We start from the raw sequence: 23,310 nt of genomic DNA on the forward strand, positions 1-23,310 counted from the left end.
CAGAATCTCAATATAAATTTGTGCACAAGATTTGTTTAATATTAATTTTTCTCGTGACATGTGCTATGATACAATATCTACCTATGTTACTTTAATATCCTCTCTCCTCTTTAATTAGCTGCTACATCACAATTTTTGTGGGACCAATATACATGATACTACTATGATACTAGCACTATAGTTAGCCTTAGGGATGACAGCAGGTTCTCCCTGAGAAGTGGCCCTTGGGTGAGAATATTGTGCTCTGGACGCTGTTTCATAGTCAATGCACACCTGACCGCGCTTTCAACGAAAAGGACAACACGCATTAGGGTATTCATTCTGTTCACCGTCCCCCATCCAAAACCATCACATGCTTAGGAACAAATTTCCCACCAGGAACCAGCATCAAAGTATCTTCTTTCTTTTCTTTCTTCAGGGACACACAAAACCTTTGCATATCATTCCGCGAATAACAAGTAGTTTTAAGGAAAACATAACAAAAACCAACACCAAAAGGTACCAGGACCAGAATTTATCACGGCGGCATACAGACAACAACAAAGAGGATTGGATGATCAATATTCACTGTCCAGATTGTAACAGTTTCATGTACAGATCAAGAAATAAAATTACATTGCTTTTTCTGCTTCTAGTCTTCTTTCTATTCCACTCTATGCTTTAGTTCGCCACAAAAATTACACAAAAAAATAAGGAATGATTGCATTGCTGTTCAGCGGCACCGTCAGTTCACTTCTCTGTTTTCCCTCCTCCAGGATAAAGTCAGAGCACTACAACCAATTTATCAGAGGATTGGGTCCATCCGTTTCAACGAACGAATGTCACTGTACAGTGAGATCTCCGGTCTCTGTTCTGGGACCCATTCTATAGGTTTGAGAGGTTAAAGGCTGTGTAAAAGGGCAAAATTTTGGCTACATGTGTCATGACAGCCTCTTGCGTATCGCTACAATGATCTTGTTGGAGATCTCTGTGCCCCGCAGAATGAGATACAGTACAAAAGCAGCGTAGGCAAGTACTGCCAAGCAGAGGACTGATCCATACAATGGGCCTCGTATTTCAGATGAGAAGAAATCCAACAATAGATAGCCATTGATCGTGATCAGCAGTGCAGCCACTGTCCAGGTTACAGCCTGCATAGAAATGACATAACTCGGTAAGAACAGTGTCATGTATGTAAGAATACTAAATTAAAACAAGAGTCCCTGCAACAACACTACTCACTTGGTGGGTATTTTATCGCAAGATATGACTATGCCATAAGAGAAAAGGTTAATAATTATGGACAAGAAAAGGATGAAGACTTACTTGCATCTTATGGCCTATTTTAAAGACGCCCATGACTTGCTCCTTGGAAACCAAGGTTATCAGAGGAATCAATGCAAATGGGATCTGAATGGACTGAAGCACATTGAGCCACTCGTTTAAAACATCCAGTGCATCAGACGAATCAAAGAACAGAGCCACGACTATAGTTGGCACGATGGCAAAGCTTCTGGTTATCAGCGCCCTCAGCCATTTCTTTAACTTCAGATTCAGAAATCCACCCATTATAAACTGTCCAGCATAAGTTCCTGTTATTGTGCTGCTCTGCCCGGCCGCTAATAGCCCAATTCCCCAAATGTAGAGGATAGGTAAAAACCCTCCACCAAACTTTTCCTGTAGGTACTGCCCGGCATTTTCAAGACCAATACTGCCAGCTTCTTTAGTACCATAGAATCCTTTAGCGAAAACAGTTGTGACAAAAAGATTTATCATGAAGGATATAGCCAATGCCACCGTTGACTCTATTGAGTAGTATCTCAATGCCTCACGAACTTGGTATTCCTTCTTTGGATCTATTTTTCTAGACTGCACAAGCGCTGAATGTAGGAAGACGTTGTGTGGCATAATAACACAGCCAACAACCCCGACCGCTTGTCTTATTGTCTTAGAGCTCAGTTTGGGAACCAAAATACCTGTTGATAAAATTATGTATGATCAATGGGTAAGAGAGGATGAGGGAAATTTTAAGCATAAACAGTTGATCAGTGAGATCCTTACCGACTAGCAGGTCCTTTCCATTGGGCTTGGTATCAGTGAACATCCATGCAAAGGAAACGGCCATTGTTGCAATCAAAACGGCAAATACGGCCTCCAATTTCCTCACTCCGTAGTTTTCAAGAGAAAGAAAAATGAAGCTGAAAAAAAAACACGGGGTTAGTGGATGATTCAAATAGCAATACCTGCATTGCTTTCATGTCTTTGACTATTAAGAAACATACTAGTGGCACTCAACTAAGCATGTAAAGTATAAGGAGGCTAGCCCCATCAAGGTGCAAAACACAAGACAATATAGCTTCTTTTAAAATTATAGACAAAAGATTTCATGATTAGTCAATTGTGAGTTTGTGACGATTTTGAGAAAAGTGCAAGGACCAATCTAGAAAACTATGGAACAAAACAGAAGAAAAATTAATATCGCAGCATCTCTAACTTTTGTAGAAAGCAGAAAAATAGCATCAATGCATGAATTTTAAGTAGTGCTTAACAACACTACAGTGGATACAAGGTTGCTAAACATCTAACTCTTGTAAAATTAAATATAGTACACAGATGTCAGCAGCATAAATACGACACTTAAAAGCCAGTACAAACCTTTGCTTTGCACTCGCTAGGGTCAAACAAAAAAATCATAAAGGGCACTCCTGCCATGAGCCTACAATATCTCAGAAAATGTACAAAACCGATTTGGAGAACAAAATCTAACATGGAAATCTCAAGTTGGGAGGAAACGTCACATACACAAGTTAGTCATAGTCAGAAAATATGAATAGTTGATAGTACAAGTTCAATTTGTATACTAGAAACCATCCCTAAACACTAGCATTATTTTAATTTCTTAAGAGAAACCAGGGGGTGCCAGACTTCCTGTGATCCATGTTTCGTGTCCTTTTTATTAATATTTCAAAAAACCGAACTTGGCAACAAAAACCAAAGTCCAGAAAATGACATGAAAAACTTTGAAGAGTCTTTTTTCACTTTGCTGGCTAAGAATTCCAAATTTTCCAGTAGCTACTTAAAAACAATTAAAATGCAACTTTAAATGTGTAGTGAAAACTTTGCAAATTAAAAATGACGGGTATTCAGATCAGTGTTGGATAAAATAACTTCATGAATTCTTGTGTCAAGGCAGGTAAATATCTTCAAACCCAAACCCTCATATCTCATACAGCATCATGAACTAAAAGAAGATCAAGTGTACTGTCACTTCGCTGATGCTACAGCCCTAACAAAAGAGATCAAACATCCGTATAACTGAAAGTTAAAGGGAGCACACATCGTGATATATAATCAAATCTACGGCAAACCACTAACCCATGAAAATTCAACATCTCTACTAGCCATTTTTTAAAAAAGAATTCAAAATTGAAACTTGAAAGGTGTAGTGACAACTTTGCATTTAGACCCGTGTTCAAGAAAAATCAAGCTTTGTGAATTCCTGTGTCAAGGCAGGTAAAATATATGCAGCCCTCATATCTCGTAGAGCATCATGAACTAAAAGAAAATCAAAGTAGATCATCAACTGTCACTTCACTGATAGTACAATCTCAACAAAAAAAGATCAGATATTCCTATAACTGAAAGTTAAAGCAAAGCACACATTATGGTTTACAATCAAATCTACACCAAACCAGCACCTATCTGTGCCAGAGTCTAAGCTGATGTGACACTAAGATAAAAGTTAACAGTAAGGCCATAACTAACTGAGATCTAACATCAAAACCTCACCCAAATGTCACTAGCAAATCTGAAACCTTTCCCTGTTCTGATCCTTTTGGAAAATCTCTACTGCTGACTAAAATCTCTAATTTAACAGTAAGTCCATAACTAACTGAGATCTAACACCAAAACCTCACCCAAATGTCACTAACAACAACTAGGACAAAAATCTGAAAACCTTTCCCTTTTCTGATCTTTTGGAAAATCTCTACTGCTGATTATTTAGACAAAAGAAAGTAACTTAATTTGGAACTATCTTGCGATCCAGAACCTCCCAATCAAATTACACTAATTGCAAATTGAAAATTCAACAACCAATCAGCAAAGTTCCAAACTAACCAATCCAAGGCGGTGATGACGACGCCGGCCCAGAGCGGCAGGTACCCCCTGCTGAGGATCTTGATGGCGATCGCGCTGCCGATGACCTCCTGGATGTCAGCGCCGACCATGGCGACCTCTGCCATGAGCCACAGCGCGCGTCGCGCCCAGTCGGGGTACTCGTCGCGGCAGAGCTCGGCGAGGTGCCGGCCGGTGGCGACCCCGAGGCGCGCGGCGAGGAGCTGCACGAGGAGTCCCATGGCCGTGGCCCACATGAGCAGCCAGAGCAGCGTGTCCCCGGCGGCGGCGCCGGCCTGGAGGTCCCCCTCGAGGTTGCCCGGGTCGAGGAAGGCGATGCTCATCAGGAAGCCGGGCCCCGTGTAGAGCCAGAGCTTCCGCCACGAGAAGGGCGGGGAGCCGGACGACGAGGCGAGCTGCGCCTCCAGGTCGGCGTCGGCGTCGTCCGAGGAGAGGGACACGATGACCTTCTCGGACGCCTCGAACGCGCGCTCCTCCAGGTCCTCGTCGTCTTCGCCGCCGTCGTCGTGGCCGGCCACGGGCGCCGAGGCGGGGAGAAGGGCGCGCGCCTCGTCGTCGGCCCGGGCCGCGTCGGCGTGCGCCGCGGTGCCGGCGCCGGCGTGGGCGGCCATCGAGATGCGTTTGTTTGCGAGTTACGCTCGCCGGCCGCGGACGGTGAGGTGAGGTGCGTGCGGCGATTTGGAGAGGCACGTGGTGAGCACGTGACAGGGGCTCTCCAACCGGACGGCCTCTTTTTGGGCCGTTTTATATTTATAGTAGGTTAGTACAGTATAATCCTAGTCCGATTGCTACTGCGGTTTGCTGATCATGTTACTGAGCCGTCACGTAAGTATCGCATGCCAAGGTTACATCAACATGAACTTTATAGATACAGCTATCCATCATATTATCTTGTAAATTAGTAAAGAAGTATTTTTTTTAAAGTAGTACCTTGCAACTGTCTAAGAGCATCTCTAGCAGACACCCCATTTGCCGGTACCACGGATGAGGTTAACTGCATAATACAGAACATATTAGCAAACCTTATCTTTTTAAAGCAGTATTGTGCGAGTATCTAACGATAGAAACTGGCGGATGATAATCCAAAAAAATATATGTGGTCGTATTTGGGAAAATGTTTTATGTTGAAAGACAACATGAGCAACCAAGTTAAAATGAAAATGGGTCTTGAAAATATCCTGATTGTTTTACCAATACAATAAATTAAGAAAACTAGTACTCCTTCGATCCATACTAGTTGTCTCTAAAATCAGGGCAACTAGTATGGATCGAAGGATGGAACGGATTTCAGGCCCTGACTCAAGTCGTGGCCAGCCAGCCGGATTGGAAACCTAGGAAAAGAAAAGGTCCAACTGTAGACCAAGCCCATCTAAAATCGTAAAACTGCTTTTTTCTGCAATGTATAGTAAGCCTATACAGAAAATATGGGCCCCCAATTTTTCTGGGCCCGGGGCGGCCGCCCCACCAAACCCTCCCCAGGGCCGGCCCTGTCTAAAATGGATGTATCTACAATTAAAATGTGTATATATACATCTATATTAATATCAAGTAATATGAATCGGAGGAGTAATATTTCCGAACATAGGTAATAGAAACATGGATTTTTTAAGCATAAGATTTGCCTTGATTCATTAATAAAGAAGAAGTGGGAACGAAGTTTTAGAATATTCAGACAACCGCACCGAGGGTTACAAAGGTTTACTCTCCCCCCAATGAAAAGACACAAATGTTTAGCACCCGTGAGGACCCAACTCCTAGCTTTTGCCTTGATGCGATCGAAGATGATGATTGGCATGGTGTTCACATGCTTGAAAGTTCTTGTGTTTCACTCATTCCAAAATTCCAGGAAACATCATGAAGAGGGTGGCCATACCTTTCCTTCTACCCCCATGAGCAAGCACGGTCGAAGTCCACCAAAGCTCGACATTGTCAAACCAACCCCACGAAGAGGGGTCGAAGTCGTGTATATGAAGCCAATCCTTGACCATCTTCCAAATCCGGATAGAGGAGCGAAACTTGAAAAGAATATGTGAGACCGTCTCATCGTGGCACCGACAAACTGGGCATACCCTCCCATTGGGCCACCCCCGCTTCGCAAGGTAATTTGTCACACAGATGCGGTTCTAGATGATAAGCTAAGAGAAGAGCTTGCATTTAGGTGGAGTCCAAGCCTTCCAAACAATGGAGTCCATGCACGCGTGAATCGTCTCTCCAAACTGTGCCTTATACGTCGAAGAGCAAGAGTAGAAACCATTGTCAGTGAGCTTCCAAATATTGAATATTGTATTTGGATAACAAGTGGTCAAATATACTTATTTTTGTGATCGAATCTAAAAACTAATATGCATTATAGTAGTGTATTTGTTTCATTGTTTGCCTACTAGACTATCATTGATTTATGTATCTTGTGAGTCTGCTATTTTGTGTCACTTTTTTTTAACTTTTGTGTGTCACATATTTACTTTACTATTTGCTAATTTTGTAACCTATTCATATCCATTCTGAACTAATTAAACATAATATATGTATTTTAATTTGAATAACAGCTCCATTATATATTTTTGACAATGTGTTTCTATACTTTTTTTTTAAAAATGTGAAAAAGAAAATGGAAAGGGCACTATCCAATCCTTTCCATCCCTATGAGTATGTAGTCACAATGAATATGTTTGGAGCGGTGGGACCAAGATCTTGAGGATTGCTAAAACAAATCGAATGTGCATATAACGCTATGAATCCGCAAAATTTGGTGCTATTTGCGGGTTGTGCAAAATGATCATTGCAAATAGGAAATAGCAATATACGACTAAAAAAAATCTTCTATGAATCATGACAACTTTTAGTATCGCTCGCAGGTAAAAGCATTCTATCATAAAGGATTTGAAGATTATAGTGCATTCTTACATACAATAATGCCACATCTCGGGAGGTTAGATGCTCTTTTAGTATTATACAAATAGAATTATTCTTGGAGCTTGATATTCAAAATCACTATCTCGGGAATTAATTAGCTAATAAAATGCAATACTTCTTTCTTCTCGGCTTTGTAAGATCCTCTCGAATTTTAAGTATAAATTTGATCTTAATTTTGATAAAGAATGAATAATACTATATATGTCATACACAAATGTATTGTGAGATTTGTATTTGAAAGAAACTTCAATTATACATTTTCTATTGCTTTTTAGACACTGGCGAATCGAATATTTAGGTACGTGTGGGATCGTAAATACTTGTATGTGGCAACACGGTCAAGACTACCTCTTAATTAGCTTTGGCTACCATATCTAGACTTCCATATCGTGTTCGCCAGAGAATTGGTTAGGTTGGATGTGTTATGTTTGTTGTATTCTTGCGCGAGTTTATCTTTGAAGTAATGGTACTAAGAACACGGATTGGATTCTTGTAGAACTAGGATTAGTGTTTGATGGGATCACAAGTTTTATGCGTTCAAACTAACGACTACATAAGGTTGATACATAGGTGGCCAAAAGGTTACCTTGCGATTCCATGTGTTGAAAACCCTAGCCACCACAAGTGTGCAAGCTAGATATAGCAAACCATAGCTCGACATTCCGCTATAAACGTGAAACTGGTGCCGCATAGAACCGCTTTGTTTGATGGATATGATCATCTATTCTGACCCACTCGAAGCTTGTTTGGACCTAGCTAGCCACTAATCTCTTTGGAAAATGGATGCATTTTACTTCAAATTTCTCTCTGAAGTGAATTTAGTCGCGTAAAAAAGTAGAAATGATATGAATTTATTTATCATCACTCCGACTGACTCTCACCTACATCATGGTTAAATTATTACAGCCAATATAGAAGTACATTGGCTTTAATAATTTTATATTATGAGACGGAGGGAGTAAAGAACATGAGACTCGTCACATCTCTAGCCCATGCTCTGTTTCAAACGAAAATAAAGCATCCCATGTTCCGAAAAGTCATTTTAGATCATGGGCACCAGTGCTCTCACCGTATTGAAAAAATCGAAAATTATATTTATGTGTTTAAAAAAAGTATGTAACAAAATTCTACAAGTACCTAATGATGTATCCCACTAACGTACAAAATCTCAATTTCAAATTTTTTGTTTTCTGACCTATACAAAAATGACAAAATCTGTTTTCTTTTTGTAGATTTGAATCACTATACTCAGATCTATGTATTTGTTATTTTTGTGCAGCCTAAAATACACATTATTTTCAGTTGAAAATTTACACGATTGTGGGAAACAATACCGGCTACTTATGATTTATTTTCAAATTTTTCTAAAACTTAGAAATATGATTTTAAATTTATTTTTTGAAGTGAGATCACTGGTGCTCATGTGCACCAAATCTCTGTCCTCCCATGTTCCTGTTAACCCTACCTATAATATGAGTACAGAATAATGAAATCCTAACAGTTCTTCTGAAAGATAAAGAAAACCCTTATTAAGATGGATGGCCGGCGTGTAGCGAGGAGAATACGAGCATCCTGTGCTCTGCACAAAAGCCAAATGGCACCCACGCACTACTAATGAGAGTGACAACTGAGAACTGACAAGAGATTCTACTACTACTACTGGTACATGATGTTTACAGGTTTATAGGTTTTTAGCGAGGAAATCGTCGCAGAGATGCCAGAGGCTGTGGCTGCCTGGTTTGTTTGTGGCAAACGCAGACAAGATATCGGGAGGCCAATTTACATGGTACTCCGTACTACCAAAGTGCATGTGGTTGCAAAGGTTGCAGTTGCTCTTGGCGACTGGATCACGGATCGCCTCACCTGATGGATGGTGCTTAGCTTAAAAGGGGGCGGATTGGGAGGCTGGGGGCTGGGGCACGGTTGGGGGGAAACGAAGGAACGGATGTCTGTTCCGTTTCACCCGTTCCCAGGTCAGTACGCACCCACCACCAGTAATATGAATTAAAATCATGATAAGGATTATGAAACAGAAGGAGTAGCTAACTTGAAAATGCTAGCTGAGTCGTCATATTCTTAATTATCCTCTTACTTGATTTTTGTATATGTTTGTATGAATCTCAATCGTTTCATTAGATTTTCTTGTTTCTAGAGCTCACAGTAAATCTGCGGGTCCATATATTAAGAAGAGCAAAATATGGAATTACGTGTCATCCGCTCCGCAAAAGGTTGCTAGATGAACTCCACCCCACTCGACTACGGGATTACTCTAGCTAACCCGCCTCCACCACACAACTTCCACTCCTTACAAGCCTCTTTGATTCTACCTGCTACTACCCAAGGGGAAGCCTCTTTTCCGTTAAAGACGCGATCCTTTCACTCGAGCTAGATATGGCGCGGTTATAATCACTGAGTTTACACCACTGCACATCCGCATCGATTAAATTTTCTTAGCATCGACCAAGTCATCTACCAAACAATTCAAAATATATACAACATAAACATGCATATGTGTACCAAAAAGTGTGGAGTCCAGGAGCTTTAAGATTACAAAGTCAAACGTGTGCCCCGATGTTGGTGACTATGTATGATTGAAAGAGTAGTCCTCTTAAACCATGACTAATCTATGATTGGTTTTAAAATTACGATTATGTCAGCCAACTGGAAATTGTATCATCTTTTGTTGTTGTTTTGTTTTGGGACTATTGTCAATGTGATGGCAGGTAATGATCCATGAACCTGCTTCGTTGGTCAGCACTAGCTAATTAATGAAGTTTATCTTTTCCTGTATAAAAAGGAATTTAAGCTAGGCTTTGACATATCACCAACAAAATAAAATGCGCCGTTGACGAAACCAAACTAGCAAGCCGCTGGATAGCCAACAAGCAGCTACCACGTACCTTCCTACAGGTTTGACCCAGACGATCAACTCACCGTCAGAGTTCACAAAGCTCACGTGCTAAACCAACACAGCTTAATTACGTGTTTACGTAATCCATAATTTGTTTCACACGACTCTTCCACGAGTTTGTGATGATGTTTCCCTTCCTCACGGTCACGGGGATTAGGTGTTAGGCGAGGCATTCATCATTTCTCACGAAACTCACTCGTATGTGTACGTAGCTATGGAGTTTGAACATTAGGCAGACCCGCCATGCGGTGCCGGTGAAGGCATATTCCGTGGTCTGATGTAAACGCATTTCTCTTTTTATCCGTGCGGACAGCCGGACATCAAAATCTTAGCTTAAAGATCTGACGTGAATGGACCAGTCTGTACGCGGATAGCCATTCGCGGTCTATATTTGGGTTAACAAGAGTAATGCTACACGTACGGAAATCGCTTACGGAAATCATCTACGGACTCACATCGTGCGCAGCATCCAGGGAGGAGGTTTCCAATTTTTACGGGAGAAATCAAAACTGAGCCAACCACTTTACTCCACATCAGCCCGTAGAGAATTTTGTAACTAAAAGGGTCCGTAGGTCTAGAATTATTGGGGTTAACAATATGTTTGTGCGGATAGCAAGCGGTGTCTGCGTGTGCCACCCTCTGGGACTCGCCCGCTAGTGGCACCAAGCTACTAGCGCCCCTCCCTCTGCATGCGATGCAATCCTGGCACCACTCCGCCTGCCCCGCCCCTGTCATTACCGCCATCTTTTGTTTGGGCCGCTACTCGTGAGAGTTCACGATTTGTGCCGATGTCCTAGTGCGCACTTGCCTGCATCCCTAGCCGCCGCCCGTCGGCTACGATCTGCCCACTAACATCGACACCCATGAGTTGTTTGGCCATTTGCAGGAACGAGTTTGAGGTATAAGCCCAAGATTATTTTCGGTCATCTACGCCTACGATATTGGTCATTGACCCATTCGTATTGCACGCAGATGGACCTCACTAGGTCGATCGAGTTCTTCTACAAGAACGTGGTCGACACCTCGTCGAACGATGACTCGAAGGACTCTTCAGATTTCATGTTTTCGCGACCTCCCTCATCCATGAGCACACTGATAGGAAGAGTCATGTGCACAGGACTCGACAAGGCCACGCAAGGGCAATATCAAGGGCAATCGCGAAGCTAGTCTCTTTAGGGATACTTCCACCCCACCAATCCAGTTTTTTCGGAGCACATATTCAGGCGCGGCTACCGTGTGTCAAGAGACTTGTTCTTGGCTAATCTATGAGGCGTCAGGGGCTACGACCCCTACTTCACACGTAAGTCCAATGCCGCTTGTAAGTTAGGCTTCACCTTTTACCAGAAGTTTTCCGCAACTATTTGCATGCTTGCATATCGAGTGTCAGGTGATCTCATTGATGAGTACTTGCGAATGAGCGATATCACAAGTCTTAGAATGAGCGAGACACCAAGTAGTTTTGGAGGATAGTATTACTCTAATGTCATTTGGGATAATGGAATAGAAATCTTTGATTCCTGTAAAATTCCTACGGGGTGGGCTAATTCATAGAGATTTGGAGGAACAAACATGAGGTAAGACCTCGTGTTTTTATCTCCTATGTGTACAATTCCTGAATTTTTTCCGTGTGACATTCAAACGCCACTTAAAAAGTTTTTCCTGTGGTTTTGGTTCTTGTAGGGATCCAGAACACACGTCTCAATTCATGTGTTTCTCCTATCTTACATTTTAAGTTTATGGGTTTCATACATGGCCTTAAAGTGTTTCTATAAATACAAGGTGGAGGATCAAGAAGATGCAGATTATGTTGATACTACCAAACAACCTATTCGACTAAAATAGCATCAAGTCTATTTTCTCTAGACTTCTTTATTATTTTCTGGATAAGTGATGTGGATATCCGTCTTGTGTGGGACGTTAATTTGATTGTAAATGCTTGGACTCTAAGGGTATGTACAATGGTGATGACTCAGCTGTCTGTAGGAGGTAGTTATATGTGATTTTGGTGATGTGGAGGAAGGAGAATGAGGAGAGAGAAGGAGGTTGTCTGTAAAGTTACAGACAGCTTACGGACACCATTTTTATTGTTGTATATGAAGGGTTTCTATAACTTGTACTCACATATAGCTATGACTAAAAGTAGATAACTTACATACAAACTATTGTATACAGTATCTATATCATTATCTATAGATGGCATGGAGTAGTATTACAGACATCACCCGTCTAAACCAATATACATGCCCTAAGATGTTGCTGGTACGCCGTCCATTTTGAGTGTTGCCCTTGCTAGTCTCCCTTTGGTCCAACATTAAGTAGTTGATACTCTGCTAGGGGGGAGATGATATGATGTTAAAGTGGTAATCAAACAAGCAATACGTGGCTTTTAGCTCCTACATGATCATTATTGGACTTGTTCGCTTCCCTCGTGTGGAGAGGCTTTGAAAACCATCAAAAAAAGTTTGAAGCACGAATCCTTCCAATTGCGTGCGACAGTAAATGTGGAACACTGAGTCTGTGAGCATGCTCTAGAGGAACGTATTGAGCAATCAGTCATGCCGTCCATTTGAAGATCAAGAGTCAATCGCTGACGAGTTACTTAACTTTTAAAGTGGCAAAGTAAATGCAGTTCATAGTTTTGGTTTATCTACTTAGGCTATTAGTTTGCTCTCTTCTATCCTCGCTTCTGGACATTGTCAATTCGACCTCTCATTTCATTGGCAAACGAGAAAGGAATAGTCTTTTTTTTTTGAAATTCAATCGGGTGGAAACCCGACAAAGCTGCTATTAAAAACTGGAGTACAAGAAGACCCTAAAAGATAACAAAAATTACATAGGGGTCAAAATTAAACAAAGAGGACCCTAGATAAAAACCAGAAACGTGATCAGGTCCTCCGTCTTCCTCCTCCAGATCGGGCTCGACCGACGGACTGCGCCATCATCTCCGGGGACACACCACTTGGAAATGAAGCACAGGGGAACACCGTTGGTCAGAGCTGAGCAGCGGTGGAGCGACAGCCCTACTGTCATTCAGTCCGACGCCAAATAGCATCGGAGAGGAGCTCCTCAACAGAGTCGTCGCCGCCGTCAAGCAACTCCCGCAAGCAAGCCACCACCATGGGGCTTGAGCAAACGAGAGAGAGAGAGAGAGAGAGAGAGAGCCGGCCGCGACTAGTACTGCGCCATCAGCAAGAGGGAGAAGCACATCTGCATGACACCTCATGCCTCCTCGCCTCCACGGCCGGTCAGACCGTAAGGAATCAAGCAGCTCACCCCGTGCCCACCTCCCCCGCCACCATGGCCGGCCAAGGAGGCAAGAAGGTCATCTTCTGTCCCGCTGACGACTCCTAGGCACCTTATCGAAGAGCGTAGCCGCCGACGAACTCCAGTCAAGATCCACCATGGATCTGGAAGGAGGTCACCGGCGATGGGCCACCTGGTGCCGCGCCAGAGTACCAGAGAGGCAGTCAGCTCTTGCCACCTCCAGATCAAGCCGTTGACGCCAACTCGACCACTCCCCTCACCACCAAGGCCGGCCGGGAGCAGAAGAAGAGGCGTCGAGAGGAGCTCGAAGGAGAAGACACCGGCCTTATTGCTGAGATCGGTCGAGGAGGGGCTCCCTGGACTCCGGCCGCCGGAGCAGAGAGGGACACCGCCAGAACTCGGCCCGCTCTGGATCTGGCCGCGAACCAGAGCTCCTACTCCAAATCTAACCGGCAAATTGCCGGGAACCTACTCCTAACCTAGGAAAACTAACTCTGGCGCCTCACCTCCGCCACCTCCGGCCGGCATCGCCGCCGGAGGGGCTCGGGATCGGGCCAGATCTTGTGGATGAGCCTCTGGCTACTGTAGCGAGCTGAGAGAGGGGTGTGATATAACAGTATTGGGAAATCGCATAAAGGAATAGTCAAAATATCCCTACCCTTGAGCTGTTTGGTGCAGCGACAAGGTCTTCATTCTTCAACAACTACCAACATATATAGCTCGAAAGAGTGTATGAGTGGATGGGTAGCTCGATGAGATTGTAAGTTTTTGTTTTGTTGTAGATAGACTTTTACGATGGCGTATAATCACGAGCGGTTGTGTATGGCCTTATCGAGCACATATAGCTTTGTAATTGTTGATTTATTTCTCAAAGCAAAAAAATAATCATGCTTTTTAATTGTTCATGAAAAAAAAGGGAAACGTGCCAAAACCCGCGAGCTCTCTAGAAGTTAGAACATTCTCTAGACAAAAACACACCTGGACTGTAATACCTTAACCTCTCACTTTAGAGAGTGTAGTAATTTAATTCTCAAAAAATCATTTCATGATAACTTAATCATAAATTGGATGGTTAGTGGTGTAGTTATACATTCAACATATAGTTGCACTTTGTCTTATCTTGTACTCCCTGCCTCTAGAAAAATAAACTTTCTACTATGTATAGAAAATATTTTTTGAGTAAACGACGCGTGCACCCATGTGCTGACCTGACTGCAGCCCATCCCTGCGCGGTACACGGGAGCTGGTACAGTAGACGACAGGCGGGGTGAACGTGACGCGACGGTCCACGCGAGGCCAAACCTGACCGTGTCCACGAGTTACGCCCCGCTGGGGCCCACTCGTCAGTGACACCGGCCTGCCGCTTATCCTGGGTCCAGCTAGGCGCCCGCACCACCACCAACCAAGCACCAAACTTTCGCCAGATACTCCGCCGCCGGCGACGGCCGCCCGCCCCCCGCATGCCGATCTCCGCCGGCATCCGCGCGCCGCCGCACGGGGCGTCCCTGTCCGTGCCCGGGACCGGGAGGCGGTCCCGCGTCCATCCTCCGGCCTCCGTGGCGGCGGGCGGCGTCCGGCGCCGGCGGCTCGGGGTGGTGGTCGCGGCGGCCTCTTCGGCGGCCTCGCCCGACGAGCTCCACGCCCGCGGCAGGCATCTCCACGGCTTCCCCGAGGTGAGCGCCGATGCTCCTCCATCAAGCACAAGTTTCCGCATATCTGTTTTAGTTAAAACATATTTCCGCCTATCTGTTTGAGGAAAAATCTAGAACGAATAATTCTATATTTAACATAATTTTACCAAAAACTCGTGGAGATCAGCTGGAATCATGAGAATTCGAATGATTATCATACATGTGGATTGAGATGTCTCCAGACAAGCGTGAGGAAGCCGTTTAGCTTTCATCAACAAAGAACAGATTCTCGTGTTCTTCCACCGGAGAACTTAACTAGATAGACCTGTCATCTTTTAATCTTACCGTGTTGTTGTATTTCCACTGTTCATTACCATGACTCTACTGTATTGTTTGCAGGAATCTTCACTATGGAACTTGATAAAAGATGTGGAGCCTCTGGATCTAAGCGTAGTCCAGAGAGACGTTCCTCCCGAAACCGTGGACGCGATGAAGAGGACTGTTTCAGGCATGCTGGGTCTGCTCCCGTCCGACCAGTTCAGCGTTGTCGTGGAGGCCCTTTGGGATCCCTTCTTCAAGCTGGTCATATCTTCAATAATGACAGGGTATGCTTTTTTTTTTTCTTCTGTATCATACTACTCCACCTTTTTACAGTTGAATTTGTTTTGGCTGGTCAAAAGGAGTCCCATTTTGATTTTGGTATGTTTGCCTTTTGCAATTGTGTGCATATACAAGTAGGAAATGACTTGATGTTGTATGTAGGTCAACCAGTTATGTGAGGTGGACTGGAGAAACGTGCCATTAGTCGTAGGCTGGTAGCCTGCTGTAGCGTTGATTGCATATCTACGCGTAGGAAATCGATATTTGGTGTCACTGGTTACTGTAATTTTAACAGTCGTTTGGACAGTTTGCTGCACTGTGACTGTGATTCACATATGTGATATGTGAAAGCATGTTTTGAGGCTGCAAAGTGCCAACTTTGAAATATGTGATTCTTCTTGCATAGTTTTTCTGCCTAAATGATTTAGTGTTGTTACAACTTTTGTCTTGTCTACTTAGACATTTGTCACATAATGTGGAAATGTTCCTTGATGTCTTCCATGCCCTTTGATTTGCTGTCAAAAGGCTTCGTTTTTTTTCTTCATAATTTTAGAAACCACAGGCGAAACAAGTTCGACCTAAACTTGATTATTCAGATTTCAGCTTGAAATACTAATCACTTACAAATTTTGTTACATTAACATTCAGGAAACACCATTAAGTGGTTGTTTTAGTGATATCAAACACTTTGTTTTATTCACTTACTTTCACTATTACAGAAAATCTGAACCAGCTCCTGCCTCCTGGTTATTTTAGCATGCTTATATGTGAATTTGGTTAGCATTGCCTACCCATGGACGTGATAAAGTTACTTTATTCTTGTTCAGGTACACTTTGTGCAACGCTGAATACAGGCTCTCTCTTGAAAGAACACTAGAGTTGTCTGATGATGAAACTGAATGCAACGAAAGATACAACAATGAACATAGTCATAGTGAACTTGATCTGGGAGGACCTATGGCTGTTATGGGATTGTCAGAAGATGGTGAATTGACCAATGAATCAGAAAATAGGGATGACCAATTATTACCGGAGAAGATGGGTGGACTAGAGAACTTAAATGCTCAAGCAAAAGAACATATTCTCCAATTGCAGTCTCGCTTGGATTCCATGGAAAAGGTAGCATCTATCACATACCTGATTTTACAATCCCAGATGGTTGTCACTCCATTATTTTCACTATATTTGTAATTTGTCCTCAGCCTTGGAATATTCTGTTTCAAAAGGACTTCTCTTTGGGGAGCTCGAGAGTGGAGCTATTGTATTGATTCCACTCTGAACCCCTATTAATTTGCTTTGGAATGTCTAAATGGTTGTATTATTACTTTATATAATAGGAATAAGCATGGTAATTTCTCAGTTACTGCTCTCAGCATTAGTGCCTCCTTGGTCTGTGAGTATGGTGGACTGAGGATAGATATAGTGAAACAGAGGGAGTAATAGAATTCTCACGGAGTCACAGTTAGATGGTTGTTCTGTTTTCCTACATAGTAGCTAATCGAAGTTCACAGACCTACTATGCTCAGAGCCATGTGGCATTTTTTCAAAATTACCTTTTGTGTCAGAATGTCTACCTGGTGCAAGATAAGCTAGTTTCTGTAATATCCGAGGCCATCTTACGTTCTTTGTTGACTAATTAGTCCCATTTCCGTTCTTTATAATATTTTTGACTTAATTTTCCACCTTTTGACCGTTGCTGGAGAATTTCATTGGATGCTTATTCTATTTTCAATCTTTCAGGAGTTACATGAACTCAAGAGGAAAAATTCCTCCTTGCAAATGCAACAGTTTAGCGGAGAAGACAAAAATGAGTTGCTAAACTACTTGAGATCATTATCACCTGACACGGTTTGTTCTGTCTTGAACCTTTTCATCCAGCAGTACCATGTTTCCTCTTGTTTGTACTAATATCTATTAAGTCCTTCTGGTGGGGCACTTAGTTGAACAAATCAATAATATCCAACAAAACTAGATAAGTTTCTCATGATCCAGGGGTACCTATTTGTGTCTGATTTGAGCTACTAACTACTTTTACAGGTTATCGAACTCTCAGAACCTTCCTGCCCCGGCGTGCAAGAAGCTATTCATTCCGTGGTACATGGTCTTCTAGCAACTCTCTCCCCTAAGATGCATGCAAAGCCCCCTCCACCATCGGAGAACATCATTGGTGGAGCCCTAAATTATGGAAAGGGAGATGATGACCGTGCTGAACTCGTGGAGGATGTGTCTCTCCCATTTCAGCCCCTTATATCCATTCCTCGGGATCATCTTGCGCGCCTCCTGTTCTGGTAATATTAGCTGATTGATAGGTTTCTTTTCCTGTGCTGCTTATTGATACTTGGAGGCTGATTATCTGTGCATGCAATGGCTGTTTTCAGGTGTATGTTGCTGGGCCACTACATCCGAGGCCTTGAGCGCCGGTTAGAGCTTTTCCAGCTCCTAGCAGTGTCTAGTGACGCGAGGTTGTGATTTGTGTGGTGACAATTGTCATGCCTAGCATTATGAAGCTTTTGCCGGTCGGTTGTCATCTCCCTGCGAGCATGGAAACAGTCTAGCTGTTCCATATCACCTGTTGCCGCGTACACAGGAAAGAGAGGATCTGCGAACCAGGGTATGTGAGCTCCTGTTCTCTGTCGCCACTAAAGCTCGCGACGCTCGAGTTGCCTGCGGAGTGGCCGGTAGTACCCGTGAAGTTACCGGGTGGTGTTTCTTTTCGCTTCCTCGTGCTGTGCATATGTTCGTGTAGTTTGTCTAGCAATCGACCTCTGTGACTCCTTTGTAATCTGTAAAGTTTGGTTATCTATAATTCTGTGGTTGTATCGTACTGTATTATTCACTATATCAAAGTTAACCTGGTCTGCCGCGATGAGATTCATTTGGGTACTGTTGCTCCCCCAGTTTCCACTAATCAGGATTTGCCACGATAGATTTTTTTACTGTTCACACGCGAACGTTTCTGAACTGCCTGGATTTTCTTTCCTTTCCCTTTCTTTTTTGGAAAATGCTTGGTTTCCTTCAGAGGATGACTGAGTTTGCAACCTCCGGACAGCGCATCGTTGGATCCTCTCATCGTGCGTCTGACACGAGTGCTCCTGCGTGGTGGACAGCGACAGGTGAGAGGCCCACCACGTTGCCTTATCTCTTTTGATGTCTTCTCTCTCACCCGCCGGTTCTTCCTTTCTCTCTCCGCAGAAATTTTTCTATGCCAACAAATTCACCACGCTGGCTAGCTGCCGCCCTGTCCCATACGCGCCGCCGGAGACCGAGATCCCATCTCGCGTCGCCGTTGTCGGAGCTTGCCGGCGCCACGACGCAGCAGCAGCAAGGGGGCGGCGGCACCGAGGCGGGCAACTTGTTGGCGCCGTGGCAGCGCTAGGACGCGGCTGCAGCAAGGTGGTGGCGGCGGCGCCGAGTCCGGCAACTTGTTGGCGCCGCGGCTGCAGCAAGGGGGCGGCGGATGCGCCGAGGCCGGCAACTTGTCGGCGCCGCGGCAGCTCTAGGACGCGGCTGCAGGGGTCGGCCACACCGAGGCATGCATCCATGCGACATCAGGAGGGCGGAGTGCAACCCCCGTCACCGGAGCTGCAAAAGCCGGCCGCCGGTGCTGCAAACTGCCGTGGCCAGAGCTGCAAATGCCGGTCATCGTTGCTGCATCCTCCCGTCGCCGGAGCTTCAACCTCCCGTCGCAGGAGCTTCAAAGGCTGGCCGCTGCTGCTGCAACCTCCCGCCGTAGGAGCTGCAACCTACCATCGCCGAAGCTTCAAAGGCTGGCCGCCGCTGCTGCAACCTTCCGTCGCCGGAGCTACAAAGGACGTCTGCCGCTGCTGCAACCCCGTCGCCGGAGCTGCAAAGGTTGGCCACCGCTGCTGCAACCTCCAGTCGCCGGAGCTACAAAGGCCGTCTACCGCTGCTGCAACCCCCGTCGTCAGAGCTGCAAAGGTCTGCCACCGCTGCTGCAACCTCCCGTCGTCGGAGCTGCAAAGGCCGGGCGACGGTGCTGCCGGTGAGGCCGGCGGCGCTACCATCGGTGTGAGGAGAGGCGGCGGCGCTTTCAACCAGAGTTGATGTGTGCCGGCAAGGTCCCTCGCCGTATTTCTTCAGGGAGGATTGTGCGGGGAGGAGGACATGTTGTCTCTGCGCGTGGGATTTTCCTCTGTTTTTTTTTTCTATGCGGGGAAAGAGATGAGTGCGGGAGAGATGAGTTGTAGTACTGGTCCCGAGACACGTGTCGTCCGGGGGAGTCGGAGGTTCGAAGGTAATTATCCTTCGGAGGATCCTCAGCACGATCCTTCTTTTTTTCCCTTCCTAAATTCCGTGATTACCGGCAGGCAGCCGGTGGAGCCTCCAGATGCGGGCCGGTTGCTCCACGATTAGATCGTGCTTTTTTACATTTCCTTTCCGATTTCACCGGTTTCTACCGGCTGTGCATGGTTTACGGAAACGTTAGTTGCCATCATTTCATTTGCCACGTATCTTCTTGCGTGTCTGCTTTCTGGGCTTACTTTGTTATTCGGTTTTGTATCGTGCTAGGTCTCTTCTTGGGTCCTGTGCTCCTACGTGTTGATGATTCCTTGGTTTCCTACTGCTTCTTCCTTATTTCATGCGTTTCGTTTATCTATACCTTACCTAATAATAAAGGAGCTAATGTTTCCTTGGTTTGGTCCGTACGGTTTCTGTCGTCCTTCACGCGTTTTTGGTTTCATACGGCGACGACTGTGTATCGATGTGGTTTCATACGTTTGTAGGTCACACACATACGCAGAGTTAGGCACGGCCTCGCTAGATGCATCGTGTCCCACACGAACTCCTAGCACCGCGGGTCAGCTAATGCGCTGCCGTCTATAATATCCCTCGCCAGCACGAGCGATGTTTTATCTAGGGTTTTATCCTTCCGACCGATAGCCTCCAGCAAACCAAACCCTAAGCCTAGACTAAGCCCGCTGGCCAGGGAGTTATGGATGTTGGAAATTGATGGTGATCGGCGTTCCAACACAACTAGGCCATCTCCTCCTTCTTTCAAAAAAAAAAAAAAAAAACGATCTCGATGGCGAGTTGGCGACCTACTCCTTCCCGTGGACACGACGTCCGCTCCACGGCTCCAGCCCGTAAGCGTGCTGATGAGGCCGTCCGTGCAGGTCCGTGTGTAGAGGTGCGAGTAGCGAATCAGTTATTCGACGCCACGGCGAACGAGACCAGCCGCTTCAATGGTTGGATGAAAGTCGACCCCATGGTGTACGGCGTCTACAATACCAAAAACGAGCTATTCGTCATGGATCCGAGACTGGGAATCTATGCAAGATTTGCTCAAGGCAATGACACGGGTGAGCAGGGAGGAAAATAGTCCATCTTGAAAATTTCATACAGCAGAGACCTCTGAAACATCAGTGGACGTGGACGGCGATGGCACCGCTGCTGGAAACGGACCATGCCTCTAAGACGGCTCAAACAGTAGCAGAAACTCACCCACAGGCGCGGAACAGCCTGAGCTCGTCAGCACTTGATCAAGGAAGTGGCCATGGCTGTCGAAACGCAGCTAGCGCGACAAGCCGACAATCAGGGTGAGGTGTCTGGCGGAGTCAGGAGCTCAGAAACGCAGCCGTGGCGCAGCCCTAGACAATTTCCAGTCTAATACGTTGTCCCCGTATAGATTAATCCAAGACACTGATGCGGGCCTAACCTGCTCGATATGATGTCTGCTGCCAGACTCAGGCTTGCTAGCCGCTATTCAACTGGAAACCATGCAATCGTGGTATGTAGATACTCCCTCCATCCTAAAAAGGATGTCTCACCTTCATCAAAATATCATGTATTTAGACATATTTCAGTGTGTAGGTACACGCAAATTTAGAAAAAATTGAGATATTCTTTTGTGTACGGAGGGAGTATTAATTTTTCAAGGCCTCTGTAATGATATTGTTGGTGCATGGGTTTACATGATCCTTGATCTAATGGTAATTTAGACGCATCGACAGGCTGCCATTTGAGAAGTTCCAGGAGATGATCGATTATATTACTAAGAGCATTACCTAATTTTTTTCTGCGGAAAAGCATTAACTGATGTACATACATATAAATACTTGTTGGTTGACCGAAGCAAAATATATGCACATCCGTTGAAAAAAAAGCGTTGAGAATCATCTTTTTACTAACATGTTTCTCATTACATATTCTTTGTTTGCATGCTTATATCTCTGAAGATCCATTTCCTCTACTGCAAATACTAAGTGCGGGTTGAAATCATAAAGAATAGGTACATACCATTTTAGCATAGCATACTTAAATGTATGCACATCTCCCAGTGGTGATAAAGGACAAACTGAGGCTAGGGTTACACAGATTGATTGATTTCAGAGTAAAATATGATTTTTTTTTATCTAAAAGTTGTCTTTTTCTCTTTAACGCACGGGCATGTTTCCTAGTTCTGGCTTAGTCCGTTTATTCTGTTGCAGATTCTGATTTGAGTAGGCGGCTCCTCCCCCTCCGGCCCTCCTAGATCGAGGTTTCTCTTCCAGTCCGCCTTGCTGCCTCCCGAGGGGGCCATCGACGCGCGTGCGTGTGGCGGCACGGTGGAGGAGCCCGAGGCTTCACGGCGGAACTCCCGTGTGGAAGCCCGACACCCCCAGCCAATTCTCGCATGTCGACACGCGAGCGGAGTCCGCCTCCTGCACGTGCCGGGCCAGAAGGGGTCAGTAGCACCGGAGGAGAGCAGATGGGAGGCGCGGCGTCGCCAAGGAGAAGCAGGCGGGTCGTCTTTGTGTCTCGCCGCCACATGACCCCTTCTTCGTCGGCCGCTCCGAGATTCTACTCGCCGCCACCATCGCCAACGTCCACGCCGCGGTTGCTGCCCCTTGAAGTCACGGGGCTGCCAGAATCGGCCTCCTCCTCGGGGATGGAAGTCCATTGCAAACATCACGCCACTAACTTTGGAGTGGGCCATGGCGTCATCTTCTTTGCCATCCCTTTGGCGCTCGCGAGGAAGTGTTGATTTCATCCTCCCTACAGCACAAACGTTCTGCGACGGATGTTGCCATTGCCGGTATATTCATGCAACGACGAGCCAGGTGCCGAGCGCACGGCGCCTCCAGCTGATTGGTCATGGGCAGAGCATTCAGCTTGATGTTGGGGCAAGTTCTATGCTGGGTAGATTCCTCTCTTTTCTTATGTGTTTCTTTTACTTCGTCATTAGGCTATGTATTGGTGCTTTCTACTTCGGTTTAATTTTACAGAGCTCCATTGTGACGGTGTTCTCTGGTTCAGATTGTACATGTTGTGAAAGTTAGGGTAACGATGTAGGGGGTATTGCCTTAGCACCATACACGGGCCGGCATATGACATATATATAGGGGTTGAGGTACAGAGACGTATACGGTTGGTTTATATACAACACCATACCGATACATGTACAATATACAGTTTATCACCCTCCCTCAATCTTAACTAGGAGTATCAAGGTTGAGATTGCGTCTACAGAATTGAAACAATGGCAAAGGGAGAGGTTTAGTGAATATATCAGCTAACTGATCCTTGGAGGAGATGAATCGAATCTGCAGATGCTTCCGAGCAACCCTTTCTCGAACAAAATGGAAATCCACCTCTATGTGCTTAGTCCGAGCATGAAACACAGGATTCGACGAGAGGAAAGTTGCTCCAATATTGTCACACCATAAGACTGGTGAACGTCTCTGAGTCACTCCAAGTTCAGCCAGCAAAGCCTGTATCCAAATCACCTCTGCAGTGACATTAGCGAGTGCTTTATACTCAGACTCTGTACTGGAACGAGATACTGTAGCCTGTTTACGAGCACTCCAGGAAACCAGGTTACCACCATAGAAGATGGCATATCCCCCGGTTGATCGCCGATCATCAGGATTACCA

General features: G+C 45.1%; 2 protein-coding genes across 2 annotated transcripts; one reads left to right on the forward strand and one right to left on the reverse strand.

The window, feature by feature from the left end:
- Positions 1-528: 528 nt before the first annotated feature.
- Positions 529-4,727, reverse strand: LOC124653727 (metal transporter Nramp6-like). Its single transcript, XM_047192791.1, has 4 exons — positions 4,099-4,727; positions 2,041-2,177; positions 1,306-1,955; positions 529-1,130 (listed from the first exon to the last, which is right to left on the reverse strand). The coding sequence occupies exons 1-4, from the start codon at positions 4,725-4,727 to the stop codon at positions 921-923; spliced, it is 1,626 nt and encodes a 541-aa protein (XP_047048747.1). The 3' UTR covers positions 529-920.
- A 9,937-nt stretch (positions 4,728-14,664) lies between these two features.
- On the forward strand, positions 14,665-18,264 carry LOC124652143. The gene is made up of 6 exons (XM_047191170.1): positions 14,665-14,877; positions 15,235-15,440; positions 16,263-16,554; positions 17,176-17,283; positions 17,473-17,723; positions 17,814-18,264. Exons 1-6 carry the CDS (start codon positions 14,665-14,667, stop codon positions 17,902-17,904), a joined length of 1,161 nt encoding a protein of 386 aa, XP_047047126.1. The 3' UTR covers positions 17,905-18,264.
- Positions 18,265-23,310: the final 5,046 nt, after the last annotated feature.

This window comes from Lolium rigidum, chromosome 5, assembly GCF_022539505.1.
Source record: "Lolium rigidum isolate FL_2022 chromosome 5, APGP_CSIRO_Lrig_0.1, whole genome shotgun sequence".
Taxonomy (NCBI): Eukaryota; Viridiplantae; Streptophyta; class Magnoliopsida; order Poales; family Poaceae; genus Lolium; species Lolium rigidum.

What these genes read in the sequence shown, in the direction of transcription:
- LOC124652143 (XM_047191170.1), top strand. Translation starts at nt 14,665, where the DNA reads ATGCCGATCTCCGCCGGCATCCGCGCGCCGCCGCACGGGGCGTCCCTG. An exon ending in GATCATTATCACCTGACACG is followed by an intron (nt 17,284 to 17,472) that starts GTTTGTTCTGTC and finishes CTACTTTTACAG; the next exon opens with GTTATCGAACTCTCAGAACC. An exon ending in CTTGCGCGCCTCCTGTTCTG is followed by an intron (nt 17,724 to 17,813) that starts GTAATATTAGCT and finishes GGCTGTTTTCAG; the next exon opens with GTGTATGTTGCTGGGCCACT.
- LOC124653727 (XM_047192791.1), bottom strand. Translation starts at nt 4,727, where the DNA reads ATGGCCGCCCACGCCGGCGCCGGCACCGCGGCGCACGCCGACGCGGCC. An exon ending in GTCATCACCGCCTTGGATTG is followed by an intron (nt 2,178 to 4,098) that starts GTTAGTTTGGAA and finishes TTTTTTTTTCAG; the next exon opens with CTTCATTTTTCTTTCTCTTG. An exon ending in AAATAGGCCATAAGATGCAA is followed by an intron (nt 1,131 to 1,305) that starts GTAAGTCTTCAT and finishes ATTTCTATGCAG; the next exon opens with GCTGTAACCTGGACAGTGGC.